This window comes from Dunckerocampus dactyliophorus, chromosome 7, assembly GCF_027744805.1.
Source record: "Dunckerocampus dactyliophorus isolate RoL2022-P2 chromosome 7, RoL_Ddac_1.1, whole genome shotgun sequence".
NCBI classification, from domain to species: Eukaryota; Metazoa; Chordata; class Actinopteri; order Syngnathiformes; family Syngnathidae; genus Dunckerocampus; species Dunckerocampus dactyliophorus.
This window is the reverse complement of record NC_072825.1, coordinates 18,371,128-18,394,834: the sequence shown is the minus strand read 5'-3', so window position 1 is coordinate 18,394,834 and position 23,707 is coordinate 18,371,128. Positions and strand designations below refer to the sequence as shown.

General features: G+C 38.9%; 1 protein-coding gene across 1 annotated transcript in view; it reads right to left on the bottom strand.

The window, feature by feature from the left end:
• Nucleotides 1–5,296: 5,296 nt before the first annotated feature.
• Nucleotides 5,297–23,707, bottom strand: part of LOC129185373 (lysophosphatidylcholine acyltransferase 1) — a 32,636-nt gene continuing 14,225 nt past the window's right edge. The window contains exons 4-14 of the mRNA XM_054782355.1: nt 21,802–21,914; nt 21,445–21,505; nt 20,184–20,242; nt 17,705–17,739; nt 16,774–16,828; nt 13,899–13,981; nt 11,459–11,584; nt 10,956–11,109; nt 10,722–10,820; nt 8,984–9,125; nt 5,297–8,824 (exon numbers count right to left, since the gene is read on the bottom strand). Of these exons, the coding sequence (XP_054638330.1) occupies nt 8,595–8,824; nt 8,984–9,125; nt 10,722–10,820; nt 10,956–11,109; nt 11,459–11,584; nt 13,899–13,981; nt 16,774–16,828; nt 17,705–17,739; nt 20,184–20,242; nt 21,445–21,505; nt 21,802–21,914 (1,157 nt within the window). The 3' untranslated portion in view covers nt 5,297–8,594. The remainder of the gene's footprint in view (nt 8,825–8,983; nt 9,126–10,721; nt 10,821–10,955; nt 11,110–11,458; nt 11,585–13,898; nt 13,982–16,773; nt 16,829–17,704; nt 17,740–20,183; nt 20,243–21,444; nt 21,506–21,801; nt 21,915–23,707) is intronic.

Genomic DNA, 23,707 nt, shown 5'->3' with positions numbered 1-23,707 from the left:
GTGTCAATTCAATCAAACACTCAATCACTATAGGTTTCATTTAGTGTCCTGATGTGTTTTTTACCTATTCCACCAGTTTATTTTGAGATCTTTTTAATGATAATCCAAATTATATACAAAGAGTCAAAATGACTGCTATGGTCATTCTAGTAGTTGCAGAATTCTGGTAGACCGAGTGTTAAATCAGGTGCAACAAAACCTAACATACACACAACAGTGTCCCACCAGCCCCACCATAGGTTAGGCCCCTGTGCATCCTTTAAACTTTCCAGACTTGGGTAATGTTTGAGAAATGTCCAAAGCCTCAAAGATGCTAGACAGATTGGCACCATGATTCCATAGACTGGCAGTCGATGGTCAACGTCAAAACAACTTTTTGACCATGTCAGGAGAAGTAATGGTTTGCAAAACCTTTAAGTCTGACTGCTGGCCAGACTCACGTCAGAAGTGCTTCCGATCTGAACTAGCCCTCTAACAGGGCGACCGACCTATTTTTATGCTTTCTAGTTACAGTATAATACATTTCTCTTTGTTCATCTGGTTTGTCTCACCAGATCTGCTTCTTCATCACATTATAGCACAGGGTGCTTCTGTGTATAAATTAGAGATGCTCTGATTGATCAGCCAAAAGCCAATCACCCCTGGCTCGAACTATTGTAGCTATCTTGCAGGGGTAGCACGTTAAAAAGCGTTAATTTAAGATAGTATGTGAAGAACAAACACTTGACAGAGTATGGCTAGTTTTCGAGGCTCACTATGTGATCATCAGTCAGACAGTAGCTAACAGAGCCAAAACGCTGAACAGCACTCGCACGTATGTGCGTGACAGTCAGAAGGCTAAGCAAATAACCCGAAAAATAATTGTAATAATTGTATCGGACCAGATGAGCAGCCTTTCACAGCGGTAGAAGACCCCGGGTTTGCCGACTTCTCTCTCACTTGGAGACCTGCTGTGTGCTACCTGCACGTCCGGCTAGAGCTTCATCTGACAATGCACTCACATCCAAAATCTCCTTCAAGAAGGCGTCCCATCCTCTCTAAGTTTTCACATGTTCTCTTGAAAAAGTCAGCAAAATATGTTTGTCTAAATGGTGAAACAACAATTGTTATATGTTTTAATAATTACTATTTTTAGGTCCCCCTCACAGTCAGGGGACCTTGGAATTGTCCTTATGCTCCCCTTATATGGCACCCCTGGCCAATAGTACTCATAAATACACTAAAAAATGTACAGTTAATTCATGTGATCGGTATTGGCCGATTTCACTCATGGATGATTGGAATCGGCAGCATAAAACCCTGATCGGAGCATCCCTAGTGTAACTGTATTAGTTGACATGTACTGTATATAATTAATAACCTGTATATAATTAATAACTAGGGCAGAAAAATCAACCAATCAAGCTATTTATAATTAGTACTTTTCCTACACATAAAATGCAACACAAAGAATTTAAAACTGCCCCAGTACCACCTCTCCCCCATACACCCGTTTCAACACAAACACACACACACCCTGGTCACGAGGTCTCGAGACACACAATCACCAGACTTGATCGTCAACAGCTTTCACTGCAGGTTTGAATGATCTCACAACAGGCACAATAATCGCTAATACAAATCCATAATAAAAACATGGGCTACGTTACCCACGCAAAGCTGATACTCCACTCTGAACCCCTGACGTCACTTTGCGTCATTTTATTCATCGGTTTTGATAAACGAGGTGATTGTATGCAGAATGCCAGTACCACCAACTCATGCGGTGGTTTGTACAGATAAATGAACACATATTATGTGCGTTCTCAATAGTATTTCAATTCGGAGGTGTGGGGGTGGGCACAAACAAATTCTGTCCCCCAACGGGGCGTTATGGAAAATAATTGGAGCCACTGTATGAATGGATCATTACAGCAGTTTGTAAGTTTATGCTTAGATGACAATGGCCTACTACAAAAGGGATTTTTTATTCCTCTCCGTTTCACAGACAGCACAAACAACTATGGTGGCTAGTAGGAGCCGAACACAGAAATGATCCACGACAAAAACGCGCACACGCCATAAAACAGATCCAATGGGATAATTGAGAACAATTGCAAGTCTCATTTCTCGCAATGTCCAACTGACTGATGGCCAGTTCTGACAACTCAAGCTCACCCATTTGGGGTTAAACCATAACAAGCCGGAGGCAGCAAATAACACAATCAGCCCGCTCCCCACGTACAGATTTATGATTTTCATGTTCAGCCTGTTTGCAAGCCGATCATAATGATCAATCAGCCACTAAATGGCCACCTAAGCACACACACACCCAGCCTCATATCAGAAATCATTGGGTCAATGTAATCCGTGGTGGACGGATGAGTTTTTCCCCCCGACAGCGAGGTGACAATAATAGAGTGTCTTGTTTTCATAAATGCAACAGCTGTGACCCAGAGACAGGAAAACAAGGAGCACCGAAAGAGCAAGGCATGAGTTGAAGGCAGAGGAGGGACAACAGAAAGTGGCATGGTAGAAGGTGAAATGGGGCGGAAGGACAAGAAAAGGAGGTGAAGAGTTCCTCATTTTACTTGAGCACAAAGTATAATTTCCAGCTTCGAGGTATCATAGATATTCCAGAATATTGCCAAAGGCTTACTTGGATAAGGGAAAAGTAGAAGATGAACATCCAATATTCAGTGTTTGACATAAATCCTGCTTACACTGAAAGCGTTATTTCCATTCCAACAAGTTCCATACAGCATTCACCTAGCCGGATCCAAATCTTAAAAGTAGAAGTAAATAGTGGAGAGGAATGGGGACACATTCCTTGTCTATTGAGGCCATCACCGCCTTTCTACACAATTAAAATGTTGCCCTGAAACACAAACTACCCGATTACCTGCTGAGAAGCACAGTGGGGGATCTTAATGCAGTCTAAGAGTGTAATAAAAGGGGAGAAATAAAATCAAATCATTCATGGTGAAGAGAGAAAATTTACTTAGTGAATACTCACTCAACCGAAAGTATCCACTGGATGTCTGCTTACACACTCATTAGCCAAAATTCACTGATGCTGCTGTGTCTACTTGATCATTGTTATATCATTTCTGATTTTTTTTTTTAGGACGTATCAGGAATTATTTATGCTGTCTTTGAGATTAGAGTATCTTCTTCAGGGATAAAATAACGCCACGTAAAAACATAAACCTCCATGTATGTGGAACAAAAAGCCTTTTCATTACCTTATAATTGCTATTAAGAGTAAAAACACAAAACAACTTGCTTATTATAGGCTCACTTTACGTGGGATTTAAATGCCAAATTCACGACTGCGTTCACCAATTCACCAGTAGTGTTCACCAAATGACCGCTAGAGGGAGACATTACACAAAGGGTATACAAAAAGTATATCATTGCGGAGTAAAGAGGCTCCGTTAGTTTGAGTCAACTAAAGGCTGTGCTCAAATCTGCAAGAATTCGTCTGACCTAAGAGTAGTTATTGCAACAGCCTCGCAGTCTGTGGAAAAGTTAACACAATTTGATTTAAATCTGAAGATGTATGCATAGTATAAATCAAACAATTTTGTGAGATACTGTCTATAAACTACCGCTGCTGTTCACAAGGGTATAGTACCACACTGTGTTCTGAACACTGGTTTTATGCAGACAGAGGAGGTAGTAAGTACTCCAGAACTTGGAACACCTGTAAGAATTAGTTGCACCAACTGCCAAGGCCTTCCGTTTACATAAAGAATTGCCTAAGTACAGATCTGGTCAGAAGTGTACATACACTCATCATGGGCTTGAATGTCTTCTTAAATTGGGCCCCTTAATGATTTATTTTAACCGTCCTTTTTCCAGGCTAGAATGAAAACGATATAGAATGCCATGGGTTTTTAAAAACAATGATTGAGAGCACACTTTGAAATTTAATTTGGATGTTCTGGAACTTACATAGGGTAGATATAGTACATGCGCAGATACAAATATACAGACACCTAAATATTATAGTAAGTGGTGCTGAAGGTTCCAGGCCCTTGATCACGCCTAACTGCAGCTGGCAGGGTCTCTTTGGCAACATAAGATAATTTGATAGCACTCATTGAGTCAACCAATACTTTAAATATCGAATAAAAAATATAGATTTAGACAAGTCTGTAAATTTTTTTGGATCCATTTCTGCTACTTCAACTACAGATTCCGATGTCATCAGTCCAAACAATTGTACATACAGTATAAGGGCAAATTATATAGATGTGTCACCGCTTTGCAGTGGTCTCTAAGACCCATACTCCGCTGAAAGGAACTTGGGTAGGATATTTAGGAACAACCTATGTACCACCATGGCCCAAGCCTGCCATGAACTGTAAACTGTTGGAACACTGGTGTCCACAGCCGATTTTACACTGACATGAAATCACAAGTAGATACTGCTAGGTGTTATACAGTACTCCTCGTTTATTGTATTGTATTGTATTGTATGTACTTTATTGTATGTACTTTATTGATCCCACAGCGGGGAAATTTACTTGTTACAGCAGCAAACAAGCAAGACAAGTAAAGATTTACCGCGGTTTATCGCGGTTAATTGGTTCCGGACCCAACCGAGATAAGTGAATTTCCGTAAAGTAGGATTCCTTATTTATAAATGGAATGTTTTCGTAGTTTAAGCATAGAAAAACGTATTTACAACCTTCTACGTTTTTTAAACATTAGAGCCCTCTAGTCATGAATTAACACCCCTATATCACCTTTACACTCGTGTTACTCAAAATAGCAGACATAAAAGTAAATACGCCACTTAAGACATTAATAAGACTCGTGCTTGTGTGTGTTGCTATAAACGTTCCCTAGGGATAGCAGAGTCAATGGCAGACAGGAAGTGACATCAGGCGTTCAGAGTTGAGTTTCATCTTGCCGTGTGTTACAGTCGCTATTTTGATTAGGGATAATTGTGCCTGTTGTGAGATAACTCAAACCTGCAATACAAGCTTGTTGTTCTGGCAATCAAGTCTGGCGATTGTGTGCCTCAGTGAACATTGCAGTAACATTACTGACACCTAGTGACCAGTGTAAAATACGTCAACGTCTTTGAATGAGTCTTTTGAATGCCTTATATTTTTATTTTAATTCATTTAGCAATTTTTATGCTTGAAAGTGCTCAATTTAGGCAAAAAATATATAACATTTGCTTAAATATGCATAAGTTGTTACAAGTAGGCTGTGTAAACCGGCATGATTTTTTAATAAATATATATTTTTTAAAAACATGATAGAGTGAAGACGTGAAAGTCGGACTGCTAAGTAGGGAGGGACAACCGTACTTCAGCTTTTTTGTATTCAATATTATAATCAGGAGTTACTTCAATCCTAGCCAGGTATTTTTCACAACTTTCATTACTTTTTCTCTTAAAAAGATGCACATGTGGACAGAGCCGATCAATTTCTGTAAGCTGTTTTAAGTGAAATTCTGCATACCAGGTACTGTAAACACAAAAGCGACAACTCACTTTAAGATTAATTTCACCAGTCCTCCCGTCAAACATACAAAACACACAAGCACCCCCACCACACAATGACCTGTTCAATCATACCTGCTGTTCGCTTTTGTTTTTTAATGAAATCCAAGAGTCACATTAACAAGTTACATCATAGCAGTCCTTAAGAGACAAATTCAAAGTAGCTTGCCATAATGACTCTTCATCAAAATGCACTGCTAAAATAAAACATGTTGAGTATAGACAAAGAGTTCAAGTAAAGCTACAAAGGAAACAGTTTCTCAGACCACGAGCAGTGAGCCATCAGAAAGACAATATCGCTCTGTAAAGAGTACACAACATCTTTCTTCTTAGGCTCAATGTTGGACAAACAGTGTTAAGCAGGCAGCATAAATACAAGATTCCGAATGACAGCAAGGAGACAGAAAAAAAAAAAAGGAGAAAAAAGCAAGTTTACATCCCCAGTTAGGACATTTGCAGGCGTAAATACAGACATAAGCTACATCTTTACCTTTGTAAGTTAAGCTTTTGAAGTACGGCATCCAATACAACCAGAGGAATGATTTTATGTGATTCCAAACATTGCATTTAAAGTAAAATCCTTGCCACTGTGTTTCAGTAGTACTTCACAGTCACTCTCCTGTCCAGATGTACAAAATCTGAATGGTTTTGTTCACATTAACTTGGAAATTATCCAATTAAAAACCTGTTAACATGTAATGCATTTCCACTCTGTGGTGCAACCTTTTTCTACTCATTTAAATGCCAAGCTTGCAAAGTCATTCATTTTCATGCTGTAAATGTTCAACAATCCAAGACAAAGCAGAAGAGTCGGTCTAAACGGTGCATCCGTCAGCAAAACTCCCTCTGAACAGGGATAGGTGCAGCTTCTTCTTACTGCCTAATCCTATTACTGTAGCATATAATAGAACTATTCCTAATAAAAAGGAAAACTAACTTAACATGCTTTATTATGTGAACTCTCTTTATAAAATAAAGAAAACTAAAGTGCAAGGACAAATACAAATTTGAGGGAGCAAAGGAGAATGGGAGGGGAAAGCATCAGATTCAATATGAGATATATATATTTAAATGTGCGTACAATCTGGAGGGTGTAAGTGATGCGGCCTGTCATGCGATGCTGGTGTCATCTCAAGGCCTGACACACTCGTGCACTCATAGTTTGCTTAGCTCAGCATGTATGCCCTAAACGTAAAACTTAAGTCAAGAAATGGATTAACAAGTGTACAAAACTGAAAACAAAATGTCATTTTGCTTGAGTAGCTTCTGATTGTGACAAGATTGTCTATACATTCTCTTATTAAGCATAAAAATTATATAGATTCAAGGCTATCGGTTTCCCTACAAAATCTGCATTTAGTTTTGGAGCAGTCAACTAAGCAGTAAGGAATAATTTAACACCGTGGTGGAGAAATACAGCACTTAACGTCAGTATCAGATAAGAAACAAAATAAAACGGAATGTGGCTCATTTTTCCCCACCAGCAATACAATCTGCAGAGATCACAGATATTTGTAATGGCAGTGAAAATAATAAAAATAATCAAAAATAAGTCATATACGTATATCAAAAATTCACAAAATGTCCCGCATTTGGAATATTCAAAATACATATTAGAACTCTTCAGAAGTACAATATTTGAGAAGGCTTAAAAAAGTGAAATATTGCTTCACTGAAAGCCAGAACAGGAATACATGCAAACATGGTATTAAATCAAAAACAGTGTCATAAACTAAAAAGGTAAAAACACATTTCTTTAGGAAACAACCCATCCAAGGTTAATCTGTTCAAGATAGGTGCTAATTTCCCTTTCACAATTTTAATGAACATGAAAACAACTGAGACCATAAAATTAGCTTTCATTGTTGGGCAGCAGGAACTGGTTCTAAACATTTCTTTATTTATTACTGACCAACGGTTGCATGTCAGTGTACGGAGAATTAATAGAAAAATAGGACCCTTTAGCATGATTTAGCTTTAGATGCTGTGAACTGAATAGGAATGATTAAAAATGTACGGCAATGTAAGGCAGAAAGGGAATTAGGTATGACGTGTCCTTTATAAAATGCATCTCAGCCAGCAATACAAATGTGCTTTCAAAAGCCACACCTAAGTTTCCCTTTAAAGCCATTACACCACTGACTGAAAGGAACAGTACAGGCATAGTAGGTGACATCTTATCACCAAACACATTTTTGGTCCACGTTGTGTCATCACAGCATAAAAAGACACTTGAATGAGTGAAAGAATGACTGGGTAGAACAGTACTGATGTCTTACAATGAAGAAAAAGACATGCACAGAACCAGTCAAAAATGATGACATCATACATGTATACTTGTCATTTTTGTTTTGCTGAACCCTGAGCTAAATGAAAAATATTGTATAAATATATGTATAGAACAAGCTCATAGCAAAAATGTCAACTTAGTGACCTGAGTTCACCTCAAATGTGGCTTGATGCAGTAAAATTGCTTCAAGTGATCCAACAATTGTCACTGGTCAACTCAGGTGTCTGTCGTTACATAAGTATTCCTTAATACGGCCCTAAAATAACACTCGTCCAAACATACTGCACTCGCTTACCTTTAAAAAAAAAAAAAAAAAAAAACTGCAAAGAGGTAATAAAAACAAAAAACAAAGTCTAAATTTCCCCCAGTTTTGTTCCTTTCATTGTCAAGGCGTGATTTCAACCTGCCAGAAACATGCACAGTCTACTCAAAATTGCAACGAGAAAAAAATGGACAAAAATTGCCCTGTGACTATTAAGTGCCCTTCAAGTATTTACGCATTGTGTCTGAAACAGCCAACGTTGGCCTTTTCTCCACCCTTGCTACAGAAATCAAAAATTCATGTCAAAGAAACCTCTAAAGCTGCTATCATGCAGAATCCGATCCCCAAAAAAATGTCTGGACATAATACTAGCAAAAAGGTAAGGTAAACAACTGCTTTGTAGTTACTGAAATGTAGTCCCTTACAGTTCAAAAAAAAAAAAAAAAAAAAAAAAAAAAATACAACTACTACCAAGTATGCGTCACACAACAACCTCTCGCCCGGAGAGATGTTTGTTTCCCCCACCACATTATCAACGCTTTCAGTTGTGTTTCTTTAGGAGTCCATCTATTGTGCTCTCATGGTCGTTGGGGCTGAAGTCAGGGCATATACCATTAGTTATTTTGGTGTCGGCAGTGGCATGCACGCTGTGGATGGACAGTCTTGGCTTTGTCTGATGTTGACAGGTACCACTGTGGAGGCCAGCATTTTCTGTGTATAGATACTCCTCTGCAAAGTCAATGTGCTCCTCCACAAAGCTCCTGAAATTCTCTGCAAAGACACCACGAGAGGGCGCCAAAAGCAAAACAGCAGACAACCTTAATAAGCACGAAATTTGCAAAGGTCTAGCAATGTGTCCGTCATCTGTAGTGTTCAATATGAAATTGTTAATCATGCATTGTATTTTTGCAGGATTGTTACAGTTCTTACCAAATGTAACCTTCCCTGTGTCTTCACTGTCAATGGCAGCAAACAGTTGGGTTACACTGAGGTGACTGACTCCCAAAGCAGTCTGCAGAATAACTGCCAACTCTGTCTGTGTGATAGCACCATCCTCCTCTGCCTCAAACATCTGAAAAACACATCACTCCATTGCTTGAACTGTTGCTGTCACCTACTTTACCTTGGTTATGAAAGTACAAGACTCTGGGATTAGATGTCTCATTAAATGTCTTGAAATCAAATATCTTAAATTTCTTTTTTTCAAAAGTGGTTTTGAAACGTTTCACGCGTCCCACAATCATAGAGCACATTGCAAATGCTATTCAAGTGTTATCATGAACATGATTCAAACTATTTCATGCAACAAGTTTTTTTTTTTTTTTTTTTTTTTTTAAGATTACAGGACAACATTTCAAACATATGTCAGTACGTTTTGCACCAAAGAGAGAGCAAGAATCTCCAAAAGCTTCTTTGTTGATTCAAACGCTTGGGTGTTTTCATGAAAACAAATATAAATAATCAAACCACTACTTAGATGGGCTTAACATCCCCCTGACATGATTCATCAACTTTGCTTTTTATATGTTGTTTGTAATTATGTTTTACATTGTTCGATTTCTTGAAAGCAAAAAAGGCAAATTCACAAAAAAGACATTTGTAGTTCAACGCACCAGTCATGACAAACTAGTTATCGCAGCTCAGCATCATTTCCAGATGTGACGTAATGAGGATAATACCTCTCAGCTAAAGTAGCTTCTCAGCTACAGATCATCAACTTGGTTCAGTATATTATTCATCAAAACAGTAATCGCACGAAAACGCTGTGTTGCTGCTGGATGTTCACAGTATCCGAGTGACATTGTAAGTTTGTTTTCTTTTCCAAAAGATGAAGGTTTAAGACAACAACAGACAAAGCAACGTCCAACTCAAGTTCTGTCCTTCGCAGCGATCATTTAACTAACTGCTTCGAAGAAACACCTTTACAAGACGCATTTGGCTTGAAAGTAGGGTATAAACTCATTTTGAAAAGGGATGTTATTCCACCCGTACACAGGAAAAGCATCAAAACAACGACAAACAACCACTGCATCAAAGTTGACACCGAACAGAGTAAGTCATGTCTTGTTAACATGATGTTTCGAAACAGTATTTCACGATGGTGACAAGCCTGCAAAGCATTATACATGTGGGTTGGGGGGCTGCAGCGGCAACGGCAATCATTCGTCAACTTGACGCCACATGTACATTAAAACAGACTATAAAAACCCCTTTATGCTCATTAAGAAGTTGATTTCAAACAATAATTGAAGGATAAGCAACCCCAGAGTAACGTACCATTCTGTGTTTTAAAGGTCACTAACGTCCTTCTCCATGCCTTAAGACTTAAGTCCCTGTTCTACAAATTCTCTACCTCATCTCCAAATGTTTATTCCTCCTCAAACTATTGACATATTGCCCAAATCTTCGCTAGAATCACTGTAAACATCTTCTGTCTCATACACGGCTGTGTTTGTGTAGCTGAGCGGTATCACATCCAAAAATGAGGCTGAAATGCAAGAACTAGTTCGTCATGGCTAGGCGCCATGAACTACAAATGTCATTTTTGCGAAGTCACCGTTCGCTTTCCACAAATCCAACAATGTAGAACATAATTACAAACAATATATAATCAAGCAAAGTTGATGACTCATGTCAGGCACACTTTACATCTTAAAATGCAACATACCTTGAAGGCCAATTTCATTGTTTCCAGAGTTTTGGCAGGTCTGCATACAACAGATAAGGCAATCACATATTCTCTGATATCCATGCGGTTTTCTTCATGCTGGAAAAGTGAGGTTGGTACATACTGTATTATCAAAGATGAACACAATAGCTGTGACCATATCCATCCCTGCATCTGTAAGTGCCTCAAATGTACTTTATAGGATGAAGAGACAGTAAGACAGTAAATTCTGACCTCATCAAAAAGGGAAAACATGTCTCGTAGCATGTCTGAGACAGGCACATCCAAGAACTGAGCAAAGCCATCCAAGCACAGCTTCTGTCCCTCCAGCTTCCTGGAACGGTTCCCATACTCCTGCAGAACCTTCTCAGTGTTTTTGGGTTTAAGCCTGTGATGGTATATACAGTTCAATCAATACTGTACACCATTCAGAAAAGCAAAGAATTTAGAAATAAGACTCTTTCACCATGGGTCAGTTATTTGACTTCCTCGCACAACCTTTTAAACCTTGTAAATTAAATTAATTTCAGCATGGCTTCTAAAGCAGTTGTTTTAATGGATCATTGGTTTTCCAGGAACCTGACTTGCTATAAGAGGCCACTGTGTCAGAATGTTTAATCAATATATAGTTACTTTATTTATACTCAGGTAAATTATAGAATTACAAAACCAAAAATGCCACTTTCCCAACTTTGTCCGTGCTCAGTTCCAAGTACCAAGAAGTTGGAATAACTTACCCCATTCTCCTGACAAGTTTAGCAAACTCCAACAGGCAGGTGTCAACTGGCAGTCTCAACTGGCCTTCTGCCATGGCAAGCTGGCAGTCCTCAAATGAATAATCTGTAATGGGCACTCCTAGGGCTCTGTGCAAAGTGAAGACAATAGCAGATCTTCAATGTACATACAGCATCTCACAAAAGTTAAGTATTTTTTATGATTATTTAATTAGGTATTATTAATAATGGAACCAAAAAAAACACGAAAAAAACGAGGGATTACTGTACTGTATCTTTTACAAGAGGCAATATTATAGAAAGAAAACTTGGCTATACCGTCAAACCTCTGTTAGCGTCCGCCCTGATTAGCATGTTTGGTTAACATCCAAAATTTACACAAAATTGCCTCAGTTTGCATGCATTCTTCGGTTAGCGTACAATAAGGTGCGCCGTGTTGTTAATACACTGCATGAGTCCAACTGTGTTCTTAATTTATTTTTAGCACTAAACATCCTTCCTTGTTAGCGTCCTATTAGCTAGCTAAACGCTAAACTAAATGGCAACTGAAACCAGAAATGACGTCACCTGTCTATAACGTCATCAGCGGTTGGCTTAAAAATGTTAACACAAAACATGTTTTCATAGATTTATAATTATAATTTTACATGCATAAAACAATTCTAAATGCATATAAATGACAAATAAGGCATAAAAGTGTGACCCTATTGAGGATAAGCGGCATAGAAAATGGATGGATGGATGGATAGGCATAAAAGAACATTTAAAGTTACTTTTACCTTCACTGAAGCTGTGACTGTTCAAAGACATGAAGTGGCAGTGAGGTCAACCACCACCTTAAATATGCATTTATCCATTTCATTCATCATTTATTTGTATTTCAAATTGTTTTCTGCATGTAAAACTATAATTGTAAATCTATAAAAACGTGTTTTGTGTTAACATTTTTGGCTTTCTGGAATTAATTAGACTTACTGTCGGTGTTGATTCTGTTAACAACCGTTTCGGGCAGAGTCTGACCTTCTGGAACAAATTAGTGATGCAAACCAAGGTTCCTCTGTATTTAATAGTCAGTGTATAGTTTGTACAGCAATACAGATTTACTGTCATCTGAAAATACTGTAACTCAACACAGCTATTATTGTCTAAATATCACTGGCAACACAAGTGAGTACACCTCACGGTGAACGTATCCAGATTGCGAGCAGTGTCAATACTTAGTGTGAGCACCATTGTTGTATAGCACTGCCTTAATCCTCTTGGGCATGGAATCCACCAGAGCTGCACAGGTTGTTACTGGAAAACCTCTTCGAGCCCTCCATGATGACATCACAGAGCTGGTGGATGTTAAGACACATTGTGTACTTCCACCGTCCGCTTGAGGATGCCATCCTGGTGTTCAATTGGGTTCAGTTCTGGAGACATACTCAGCCACTCCATCACCATCCTCAGCAAAGCAATTATCATTTTGGAGTGTTAAGCTTATTATGTTGGCAAACATGCAATGGGGAGGGGATCACACTGTACTTCAATGTCACAGTACTTGCTGGATGAATGAACTGTAGTTTCCCACTGAAAGAAGCACTCATGCACCATGACACTACAACCACCATGCCTGACTGTCTGTCTCTCTGGCAGACACTTGTGTGGCCAGCTACGGTATTTTGTTGAGTAGTTTTCAGTGGGTAGTAAATCTATACTGCTATTTAGGCTACCGTACTGTTTATGTGTGCTAATCTCAAGTAATGTATATCCAAGTTTAATTTTTATAGCATGCCTGGAGAAGATATAGTAGACTCAAAATGGTTACAAAAATGTGAGCGGTGTACTCACTTTTGTGAATTTTACATTAATAAGTCATAAGAATGAGTACAACATTAATTTGCTGTAAACTGGAAGTCAATTGGGCTGCATGGTGGCCTAGTGGTTAGCATGTTGGCCACAAAGTCACACAGTCAAGACGATGTGGGTTTGAATATCTGTTGGGCATCTCTGTGTGGAGTTTGCATGTTCTACCCGTGCGTGCGTGGGTTTTCTCCGGGTACTCCGGTTTCCTCCCACATTCCAAAAACATGTCAATTGGCGACTCTATATTGTCCATAGGTATGAATGCGAGAGTGAATGGTTGTCTGCAATTGACTGGCGACAAGTCCAGGGTTTACCCTGCCTCTCAGCTTTGATAGGCTCCAGCATACCTGCGACCCGAGTGAGGATAAGCGGCATAGAAGATGAGTTGACGGAAGTCAATTGTAACCTTTGTTGTACGCTGGTTAGCAGTAATTTACAAGTATAAATATGCACACCTTATGTCTAGTAGCATTTAGATATTTAGTTTTAATAATTAAAATTTCTCACTTGACTTGGCATTTTCCCCGTCTTATTAATATCAATTAAATGATACCTACATAATACAAATACACAAAACACTATTTACAAAACTTACGTGGCCATGACACGCCTCACATTGATGGCAAAGAGAGCAGGATTTCTTTTCTCCTCCTCAGAGGGTGTATAAATTGGAAGGAACTGCAGAAAGAGATTGCTCAATAAATGATTAAGATAAGTTACAATTTATTGTCAAAGACTTAGAAGATGTGGATTTAATGTACTGTACATAAACCGGCAAGGATAGATACTGTATATATTATCAACTGTGAAATGCAGACATATCCAAAAATAGGCCTGTATATACAGAAGAGTGGAAATCAAATTTACTCACTTCAGGGACTACAAATTTGGACAGGAAAAACAATGACAGGAATGTGTGAAGTGCATACAGTACACCATAAAAGTGAGTACACCATTTTTGCAAATATTTTAGTATGTTTTCATGGAAAACAGTGAAGAAATTACACTTTCATACAATGTAAAGTAGCGTGAATTCCGGCGTATAAGCCGCATCCACTAAATTTAGAGGAAAAAATGGATTTGTGTATATATATAGGCCACACCGGACTTGCACATGTCCACGTCAGGGGTCGCACGGTGGATGAGTGGTTAGCACTGTGTTGGCCACACAGTCAGGAAATCGGGAAAACCTGGGTTTGAATCTCCGCTTGGGCATTTCTGTGTGGAGTTTGCATGTTCTCCACGTGCATGCGTGGGTTTTCTCCTGGTATTCCACGTTTCCTACCAGTTTTCCTCCCACATTCCAAAAACATGCATGTTAGGTTAACTGGCTACTCTAAATTGTCCATAGGTGTGAATGTAAGAGTGAAAGGTTGTTTGTTGATATCTGCCCTGCGATTGGCTGGCGACCAGTCCAGGGTGTACCCTGTCTCGCCCAAAGTCAGCTGGGATAGGCTCCAGCATACCCCCGCCACCCTAATTAGGATAAGCGGCGTAGAAATCACCACATCATAAAGTGGCATATTGTTGCACGCACGAGTCCATGAGGACCAGGCAGCTCTTTACTTGACGAGCTTGTCAACCCATTGGAAATTGCAGATCAATACTCAATAGAACAGTCAGACTCACGGTGTCATCTTACAAAGAACACTAATCACACAGTAACTTAATACTCAAAAGATATACCTAAAAAATATGCAAACATGTACCAATACGTTTAGTTTAAGTTTAAAATGAAAACTATTTTATAGTTTTCCCATAATGCATTGCATCTGAGCAAAGTATTTCATTGGAGGAAGAGTGGCATAGAAAATCGATGGATGTCCACCAGAGGGAGCTAGAGGAGCCCAGAGGGAGGCTGACATCATTGCAGCGCCCGGCAGACACCAATGAATGCTTTGCTCAGACGCAATGCATTATGGGAAAACTTGAAATAGCTGTATTTTTTTCCTTTTAAACTTATATTGGTACTTGTATATTTCTTAGGTGCACCTTTTGAGTGTTAAGTTACTGTGTAATGAGTTTAGGGTTCTTTGGAAGATGACAAGCTCGTCGTAAGTGCACTGATAGCTCGTGATTGGCTCCTGCCACAGAAAGAGCTACCGTTTCCTCACCGTGTCAGCAATGCACGGTATTTAAATGATTAGTAGTAATTCTAAAGTAAAGGAAATGTCATGAGATTAGAACTTAGACATAAATTAGCCGCACCGCTATATACGCTAAAGGGTTATAGTTTAAGAAAAAAGTAGCGGCTTATACACCGAAAATTAAGGTAGTCAGTGTACAGTTACTGCCCCCTCAAAATACCTCAACACACAGCACCTTATATTACAGTTGAAAACGCTAGCAACAAAAGTGAGTACACCCCTATGCCTAATTAACCATTTTTTCTCCCCGGTGTCATGTGACCCTTTAGTGTTACAAAGTCTCAAGTGTATATGGAGAGCAAGTGTGTTAAATTTGATGTTACGTTCCCACACTCTCTCATACTGGTCACAGGAAATTCAACATGGCACCTCCTGGCAAATTAAGGATGTGAAAAAAAGTATTGTTGGTCTACATAAGGATTTTCCACGTCATAAGACATCCTGAAACCAACATCCTGAAACCAAGCATCAGTACGGTGGCCATAGAGCTGTTTAACAGGACAGCTTCCACTCAAAACAAGCTTTGCCATGATCACCAAAAGAAATTGAGTGCACTTGCTTTGAGTCACATCGAGAGATTGTATCTGGAAAATAGATGTAGGAGTTCTGCCAACATTGCTTGGGGGCCCAGCCTGTCAATGCTCAGACCATACGTTGAACTCTGCGTCAAACGGCTGTCGGAAACATAAATGCCAACATGGAATGTGACAAACTAAAGCAGAGTATGACCCCCTCCTTTGGAAAACAGGGCCAGAGGACAGTAGTCAAAAATAATCACCCCAAACACACCTCCAAGACGACCACTTCCTTGCTGAAAAAGCAGAGAATATATGTGATGGACCAGCCAGACCTAAACCTTTTTGAGCAGCTGTGGAGCATCCTCAAACGGAAGGTGGAGGAGTGCAAGGTGTCCTCCACCAGCTTTACAATGTCATAATGGAGGAGAGGAAGAGGATTCCAGAGGCAACCTGTGAAATTCTAGTAAACCCCATTTCCTAGAGAGTTAAAAGGCAGTAACGTCATCCACTCAAAACATTAACATTTGTGGCACAATCTGGACATTTTCACTTAGCGGTGTACTCTCTGTTGTTGCCAGCGGTTTAGACATTAATGGCTGTCTGTTGACTTATTTTGCGTGGACAGTACATTTACACTGTTAACCAAACTGTACACCAACTACTTTACATTGGGTCAAAGTGTAATTTCTTCAGTGCTGAAGATATATGACAAGATATAACAAAATATCAGCGAAAATGTGAGGGGTGTTCTCACTTGTGAGGTACTCTATATGCAAATGGTACTGGCAAATGCTTTTACACTTACCTCTATTTCAAACTCATTGTGTAGCTGGCAGAGTGTCAACCACAAGATCTCAAACCTAGAGTAAAAAAAAAAAAAATGAATGAAAACAACACATATACAAAGCTTAGCTTGAGAGATGGCGTGGCAAAAAGACTATAGTAATGACCTGATGTTTTAGAACAAACAATGTTATAGTGTTAATAATAGGAGTGTCACAAGTCACCCAACTCATGAGATGAGACGATGCACATGATTGGGTCAACGAGAATAAAACAAGATGACATTTTAACATTCATTTTTTTTTTTTTTTAAGTACAATGAAAAAATATGACTGAACAAACAGACTTTTAAAATTTAACGGAGCCACAAAAGACTGCAGGTGCATTTTGAAATTTTTATTGTCACTCAAAAATAGTCAACATTTTTTTAGACCAAATAAACCACTGCTACAATAATACACTGTATTACAATAATAATAATAATAATAATAATAATAATAATAATACTAATACAGCTCACTGTTCTCTTATCTACTTGACTTTGTCTATTCACGTCAGAGCTGTCCTTTGATATTTATAATAAAAAAAATAATAAATACAATTTAGAATTAAAAAAACATATGCATATACATTTAAAGACAAATCTTTGTGTTTTTGTGTTATAAGTTATTAGTTAGTTATTATTTGAGCTTTTGCTAGTTGCCTTTTTGCTCCATTTTCCACTTTTGCTGAGTTTTTGTTTATTTTATTTCTGCAATGAGCCACATTATTCCACAAATGGGCCCTGTGCTTCTGCCTGCCCTGTTCTCGCAATACAGCTTTTCTCCAAACGAGAAATCTTGTCATGTTTTAATCACCCCTTGTTAATAACCACAAAAAAACATTAAGACTTTCACAGTGTTACTGTCAAATGCCATAGAATATGTTCCTGTACATGAAGGAAAAATACTTACGCTCCAGGCCCTTGCCATGTCCATGTGATTGTGTCCTTCACAAGGAAAAAAAAGAAATACACATCATCCATTTCAAGCACATCTTTTCTAGTTTCCTTTATACCACACGTGCATATTGTTATTATGCAATGAATATAAGCACACTAGAATAAATTTAAGTCAGTCTGAAAACACCTCTAATCTGTCAACCAATGTCACCAGAAGCATCATGCTCCATTGAACTTGAAAGATTGATATAACTTAAAATGATTTATAATTAGATCAGAAAGAAAGAAAAAACAAAAACCCTCAAATATTCTTTCAGTTAAACGACAGAGAGAAACTGAACTGAATCTACAACAAATCTATAGAGTAATCCCTCGTTTAGAGGTTAATTGGTTCCAGACCCTACCGTGACCAGTCAACTTCGGCCAAGTAGGATTCTTTATTTAAAAATATAATTTTTTCGTAGTTAGAGCATGGAAAACCTGTCCACGACCTTCTAAATGCGGTTTTAAAGGGTCACTGACATGATTTATCAACTTTGTTGTATATTGTTTGTAATTATGTTCTATGTTGTTTGTTTTTTGAAAGAAAACGGTAAATTCGTAAAAATTACATTTTTGTATGTGACAGGCGGCAAAGGCGCAGCTCTAAAACAAACCCTTCTAGAGGTAGCTCGTCCATTTTGTTTGGTATATTTTTCATCAAAAAGTAGTCATGCCAAAACGTTGTGTTGCCACTGGCTGTTCACAGTGTCAGAGTGATACTGCACGTTTTTCTTTTCCAAGAGACGAAAGTATAAGACTACAATGAACGAAAGCAAGTACAGGGAACAAGAGACAAATGGATCATCGCCTTGCGTTCATTTCACTGAAGACTGCTATGAAGGAACAGCTTTACAAGAAACATTTGGCTCGAAGTACAAACGCATTCTGGATGCTAGGATGCTATTCCTGCTGCTATGCTACACAGGAAAAAAGGAGAACGGCGTCAGAGTTTTCCACAGAACAGAGTAAGTCATGTCTTATTTACATATTGTATTCTAAACACTATGTCACCATAGCGACAAGCATTCAAAGCATAACACGTTATAAAACATAGTTTCACAGTGATATGTTGACGGCGGGGCGTCGACGAAATGTACAGTAAAAAAAGGCTCTTAAGACTCCTTTACGCTCATTAAGAAGCCGATTTAAAACAACAATTGAAGGACAAGCAACTCCAAGGTAATTTACACTTACCATTCTGTGTTTGAAGCCAACCAGTCTTCTTCATCTCCATGTCTTTGTCATCGGAAAATGTCCACATCAGACATGCTAGTTCAGGCGTTCAGACCATAATGGCACCCGCCACGTACAAAAATTTTAGTTTTACAAATTTACCGTTTACGTTAAAAAAACGAACAACATACAACAAAATTACAAACAATATGGAACATATTTAAGCAAAGCTGATAAATCACTCGTACTACCCAACATAGTAGACATAATATTTATAAATAAGACATAAATAAGACTCTTGCTTGTGAAGCAGAGTGAGAGGCGGACAGGAAGTGACATCAGGTGTTCAGAGTTGCGTTTCAGTTTGCCGTGGGTCCCGGCCGCAAGAGTAGCCCGTGTTTTTATTAGGGATTTTTAGGAAGGATTATTTTGCCTGTCGTGAGATAATTCAAACCTGCAATAAAAGCCTGTTTTTCCGGCGATCAAGTCTGGCACTTGTGTGCCTCACCGAACATTACAGAAACATTACATGTGTCGAATACTACATCAACATCCAATGAGGTTCATTTGGTCTAACATTCGTACATTCTAAACATTCTAACAGTCAGTTAGCTAGTTTTTTAGTACCTGACAGTTTTGACTGCCCAATTGCAGTCTTCCTCAGAGTGGTCATGTGATGCTCCTGTGACGTACAAGCTAAGCCTGGTCTGTAAAAAGGAACTAAGTCAACGTCTTTGAAGCCTTATATTTGTATTTTCGTTCATTAAGCCATTTTTATGCTTGAAAATGCTTAATTCTGCATATGTTTTGACTAATAATAGGCCATATTCAACCACAAAACAGCATTATTTATTAATTAATAGTTACTTGAAAAACCATGATAGAGTGAAGCCACAAATTTGAACCGCGAAGTGGCAAGGGACGACTATATACACCCAACAAAAATATAAATGTTGATGTCTTGTGTTGCCAATCGAGTGGCCCACGTTGGTGATGGGATTATGGCATGGGCAGGCACATGTTATGGACAACAAACATGTGCATTTTATTGATGGCATTTTGAATGCACAGAAATATCGTGACGACATCTTGAGGCCCATTGTGCCATTCATCCACGGGCATCACCTCATGCATGACATTGCATGAGTTTTTTTTGTTGAGTATACAGTATATTGGCTTGAAAACATATGCTGTGGTATCCATATTAGTTTGGTATTAGCAGTCGTTTGTTTTCTTAATTGCAACGTATAGTAATATTGAGATATAAAGAATAATACCAGTTTATTTGGGTACCGCATCACGACAGGCTGTACTGGTACAGCTGGGATGAATGCCCCTAAAAGACAACAGACAACACAAATTGGTAACTTTAACACAAAATACACAGTTCGTGTTAAAACCAAGAGTACGCACAATTTTATAACTCAAGAACGAATTGCGACAGTCATGCATACCATATTTTCTCTTAAATAAAAACACAATTGATTTTTAGTGCTTAATTATGGTTAGATAGATCTACAACTAGGCCTGTCACGATACATTTTTCTGGTCAATAATCGTGCTACAAATGATTGTCAATTGATATTATTGTGATTTTTTTAGACTATTTTTTCATTAATTATTGTCATGAGAGGTGTAATTCACATTTGAATCACTAGGTGGTACTCAAATATAGTGTGCCTGTGTGAGCCACATTAGCTTGACACGTAAGTTGCTTGTATCATACAGACAAATTCTGAGCCCATTTTCTCTTTAATTATGAAGGCATAAAATGCCTGTCACATTTGTAACATTTTCCGAAATGTTGTCTTTTCAACCGTACTGAATGGTTGCATTTCTTTTGCAATGTAGCGAGTGATGCGGTCTGTGAGCGCTCACCATTTTGCGCTATTTTGTTCATATTTGCTCTGCCTACCAAACTCCTCAGTAAGCGTCGACTGTTGGGACGGAGGCTCTGCTGCACCACCAGCGGTAGTTTTTTTTGGAGGTTGTATGTAAGGATGGTTGTATTTCAGGTGTGCATAAAAATTGATCATGTTCCACGGTTTCCTCCTCACTACTTTCAAACAAATGCAACATATCGGTTTGTCGGTGTTCATGCGCTCACCTTGTTCATTCTGGTTGAAGCCAAAATTCCCACACCTTAGAAACCATCCCTTCTGTGCCTTCATTCATGTTAGCATATGCTTTCTCATGAGGGTAATTTGGTTCTAGCACTCTCTGTCAGAGGCTGAATGAGAGGAGATGAGGGTTCATTCTCTCCGTTCATACCACTATAGAACTAACACACACAGACAGCTACAGATCGAACCCTCTTGTCATCCAGCGTGTGTGGTACAGAGAAACGAGCGAGTGAAACAAACACGCATACATGCGCGTGTCAATTTGTCGAGGGTGTCATAATTAGACCTGTTTTTTTTAATCGTTCGATTAATCGATTATCGTGACAGACCTATCTACAACCACAACATTTTTAAACTGAATAAAGAAAACAAAACAAAGCTAAAGAAGACAATTACCAAATAATAAAGAGTTTACCTGGCTTAAAAGTGATGAGGCAGGATCTATTGGTGCACGTTCCCTCCGGAAAAATCATTATCTGAATGAAAGAAATGACACCGAAGACACCATGTGTAAAATGTTACATATCCAAGGACTACGAATGATTACATCAGTGTATAATTATACAACTGTAAAATACATGAGTTGACCTGGGTCAGCTATATGGAGATGGAGATGTTGCATTCCCTACTGCAGCATTTTATTGGCCTGGTAAATACTGTACTCCCAGCTGTCTAACACTAGAGGCATTGTATGAATGTTCAGTTTAAACCACTTTTCAATCATCATTCAAACTCAAAAGTTTCTGCTTTTTTGGTCATTCCATCTATTTACCTGAGGCCATTCACCTCCAGAGTGGGCTCTCCGCTTGATCTCTTCCACAGTCTTCTTCCTTGAATTCTGGTCTGATCGTGATACAAATACTGGCCTTATGTACTTTATCAAAGCTGGAAAAAAAAGACAGCCAGAGACAAAGCATAATTACAAAAAGCAGGATTTAACTCAAAATCACGTTGACAAAAGTATTTTCAAGATTTAAGCACATGGTCTTCAGAAAGTGCTGATTTGTGTGGCTGGTGAATAACATTTAATCAATATTAAAATCTGTCAGCTGACTCAGTGTTAATATAATTTGCACACTTGAACAAGAAAACACTACATCAAGGAACATTTTAAGGGCCAAACGGAGTACCACATTTAATCAGCGCAGAAGAATAATTATAATTTGCATGGTGTATAATAATAATTCAAATCCCGCCTTTGAGATCTAAAACATAGTTGAACATAGTTGACCCACATAAGGGGAACATTTTTATAATAGCCATAAGTCGAGGAGCATAGGACAAGTGAGGCAACGCAAAAGTAGCAAATGATTCCAACTGTGAGCTGATGGAAAGGGATTAGGACTCTAACTACAACCCTGAGAGACACTGCACACGTCACTGAGGCTGATCAGGTCTTAATGCCTATTCTGGATTCAACGTGTTCAACTCTGCACTGGTGTCTGGTTCTTCCCACAAATCTCAGGAAAAGTCAGACTAAAGTTAAACAAATATGTACATCATATTATTAAACGTATAACGTTTGAGAAAGCAATGAAAAAAGGCTGATAAAAGTTTAGGAATTGAGTATATGTTCACACATTCCCAGGTATCTTATGTTGACACAATTCACAATAAATCTATAGCTTCTTTAAAATATATGACTCGCTTTGCTTGATATTTTTCATTTTATTGGCATGTTTGTGCAAAAATAATGCATGTAATGTTTGTATGGGTGTAACGATTCATCTACTACATCTATGTATCAATTTATATTCCTATGATCCAACTACATCGATCTGTGTTTGGCAAGCTGCCATTCCGGACGACATATATCGATCTAACATCGTTTATAAGGGCATCAGTCGATAGCAGCGATACTAGGAAATAAAGCATTGGATTTAAGCACGGCAGGCTTTATATGGATGTGTTTTTCTTTAGCACTTTAATGATGAAGACAATAAACATTACTCGATTTACTCTGCCTGTCTGTGACATCATCACCACGCGGCAGACAACAAAACGCAGCATGACCACTGGCACAGGAAAAGCTGGCGAGCAAGAAATAATTCAGCCACCATTGCTGTCCAGTGTGTGGAAACACTTTGGCTTTTGTAAAAGGAGATGTTCGAAATAAATCGACTGCCACGCAATGTTGAGACTTGTCAGCCAAGACAGTCCCTCAACATCCACAGCCTTGAGAAACTCAGGATGAAACTCATCCAGCCCCGAAGGTTTGCCACTGTGGAGCGTTTTCACTACCCCAGATACCTCTGCCAGGGTGATGGAACTGTCCGCATCCGTGTCCTCTGAATCTACTTCCTCTATGGAAGGTATGTCAGTGGGATTGAGAATGCCCTCAAAATATTCCTTCCACCGTCCAACTACAGTATACCCTCAGTCGAGGTCAGTAGGCCCCCGTCCCCATTGTAAAAAGTGTGGACCGTGCACTCCTTCCCCTTTCTGAGGCGTCGAACGGTTTGCCAGAACCTCTTTGAGGCCGACCAAAAGTCGTGCTCCATGGCCTCACCAAACTCCTGCCACACCCGAGTTTTGCCTCAACCACCGACGAAGCTCCGAGCCGCCTGGCCTGCCGGTACCTTTAAGCTGCTTCAGGAGTCCCACAAGCCATCCATGCTCGATAGAACTCCTTCAGCTTGACAGCAGCCCTGACCTCCGGTGTCCACCATTGGGTACGG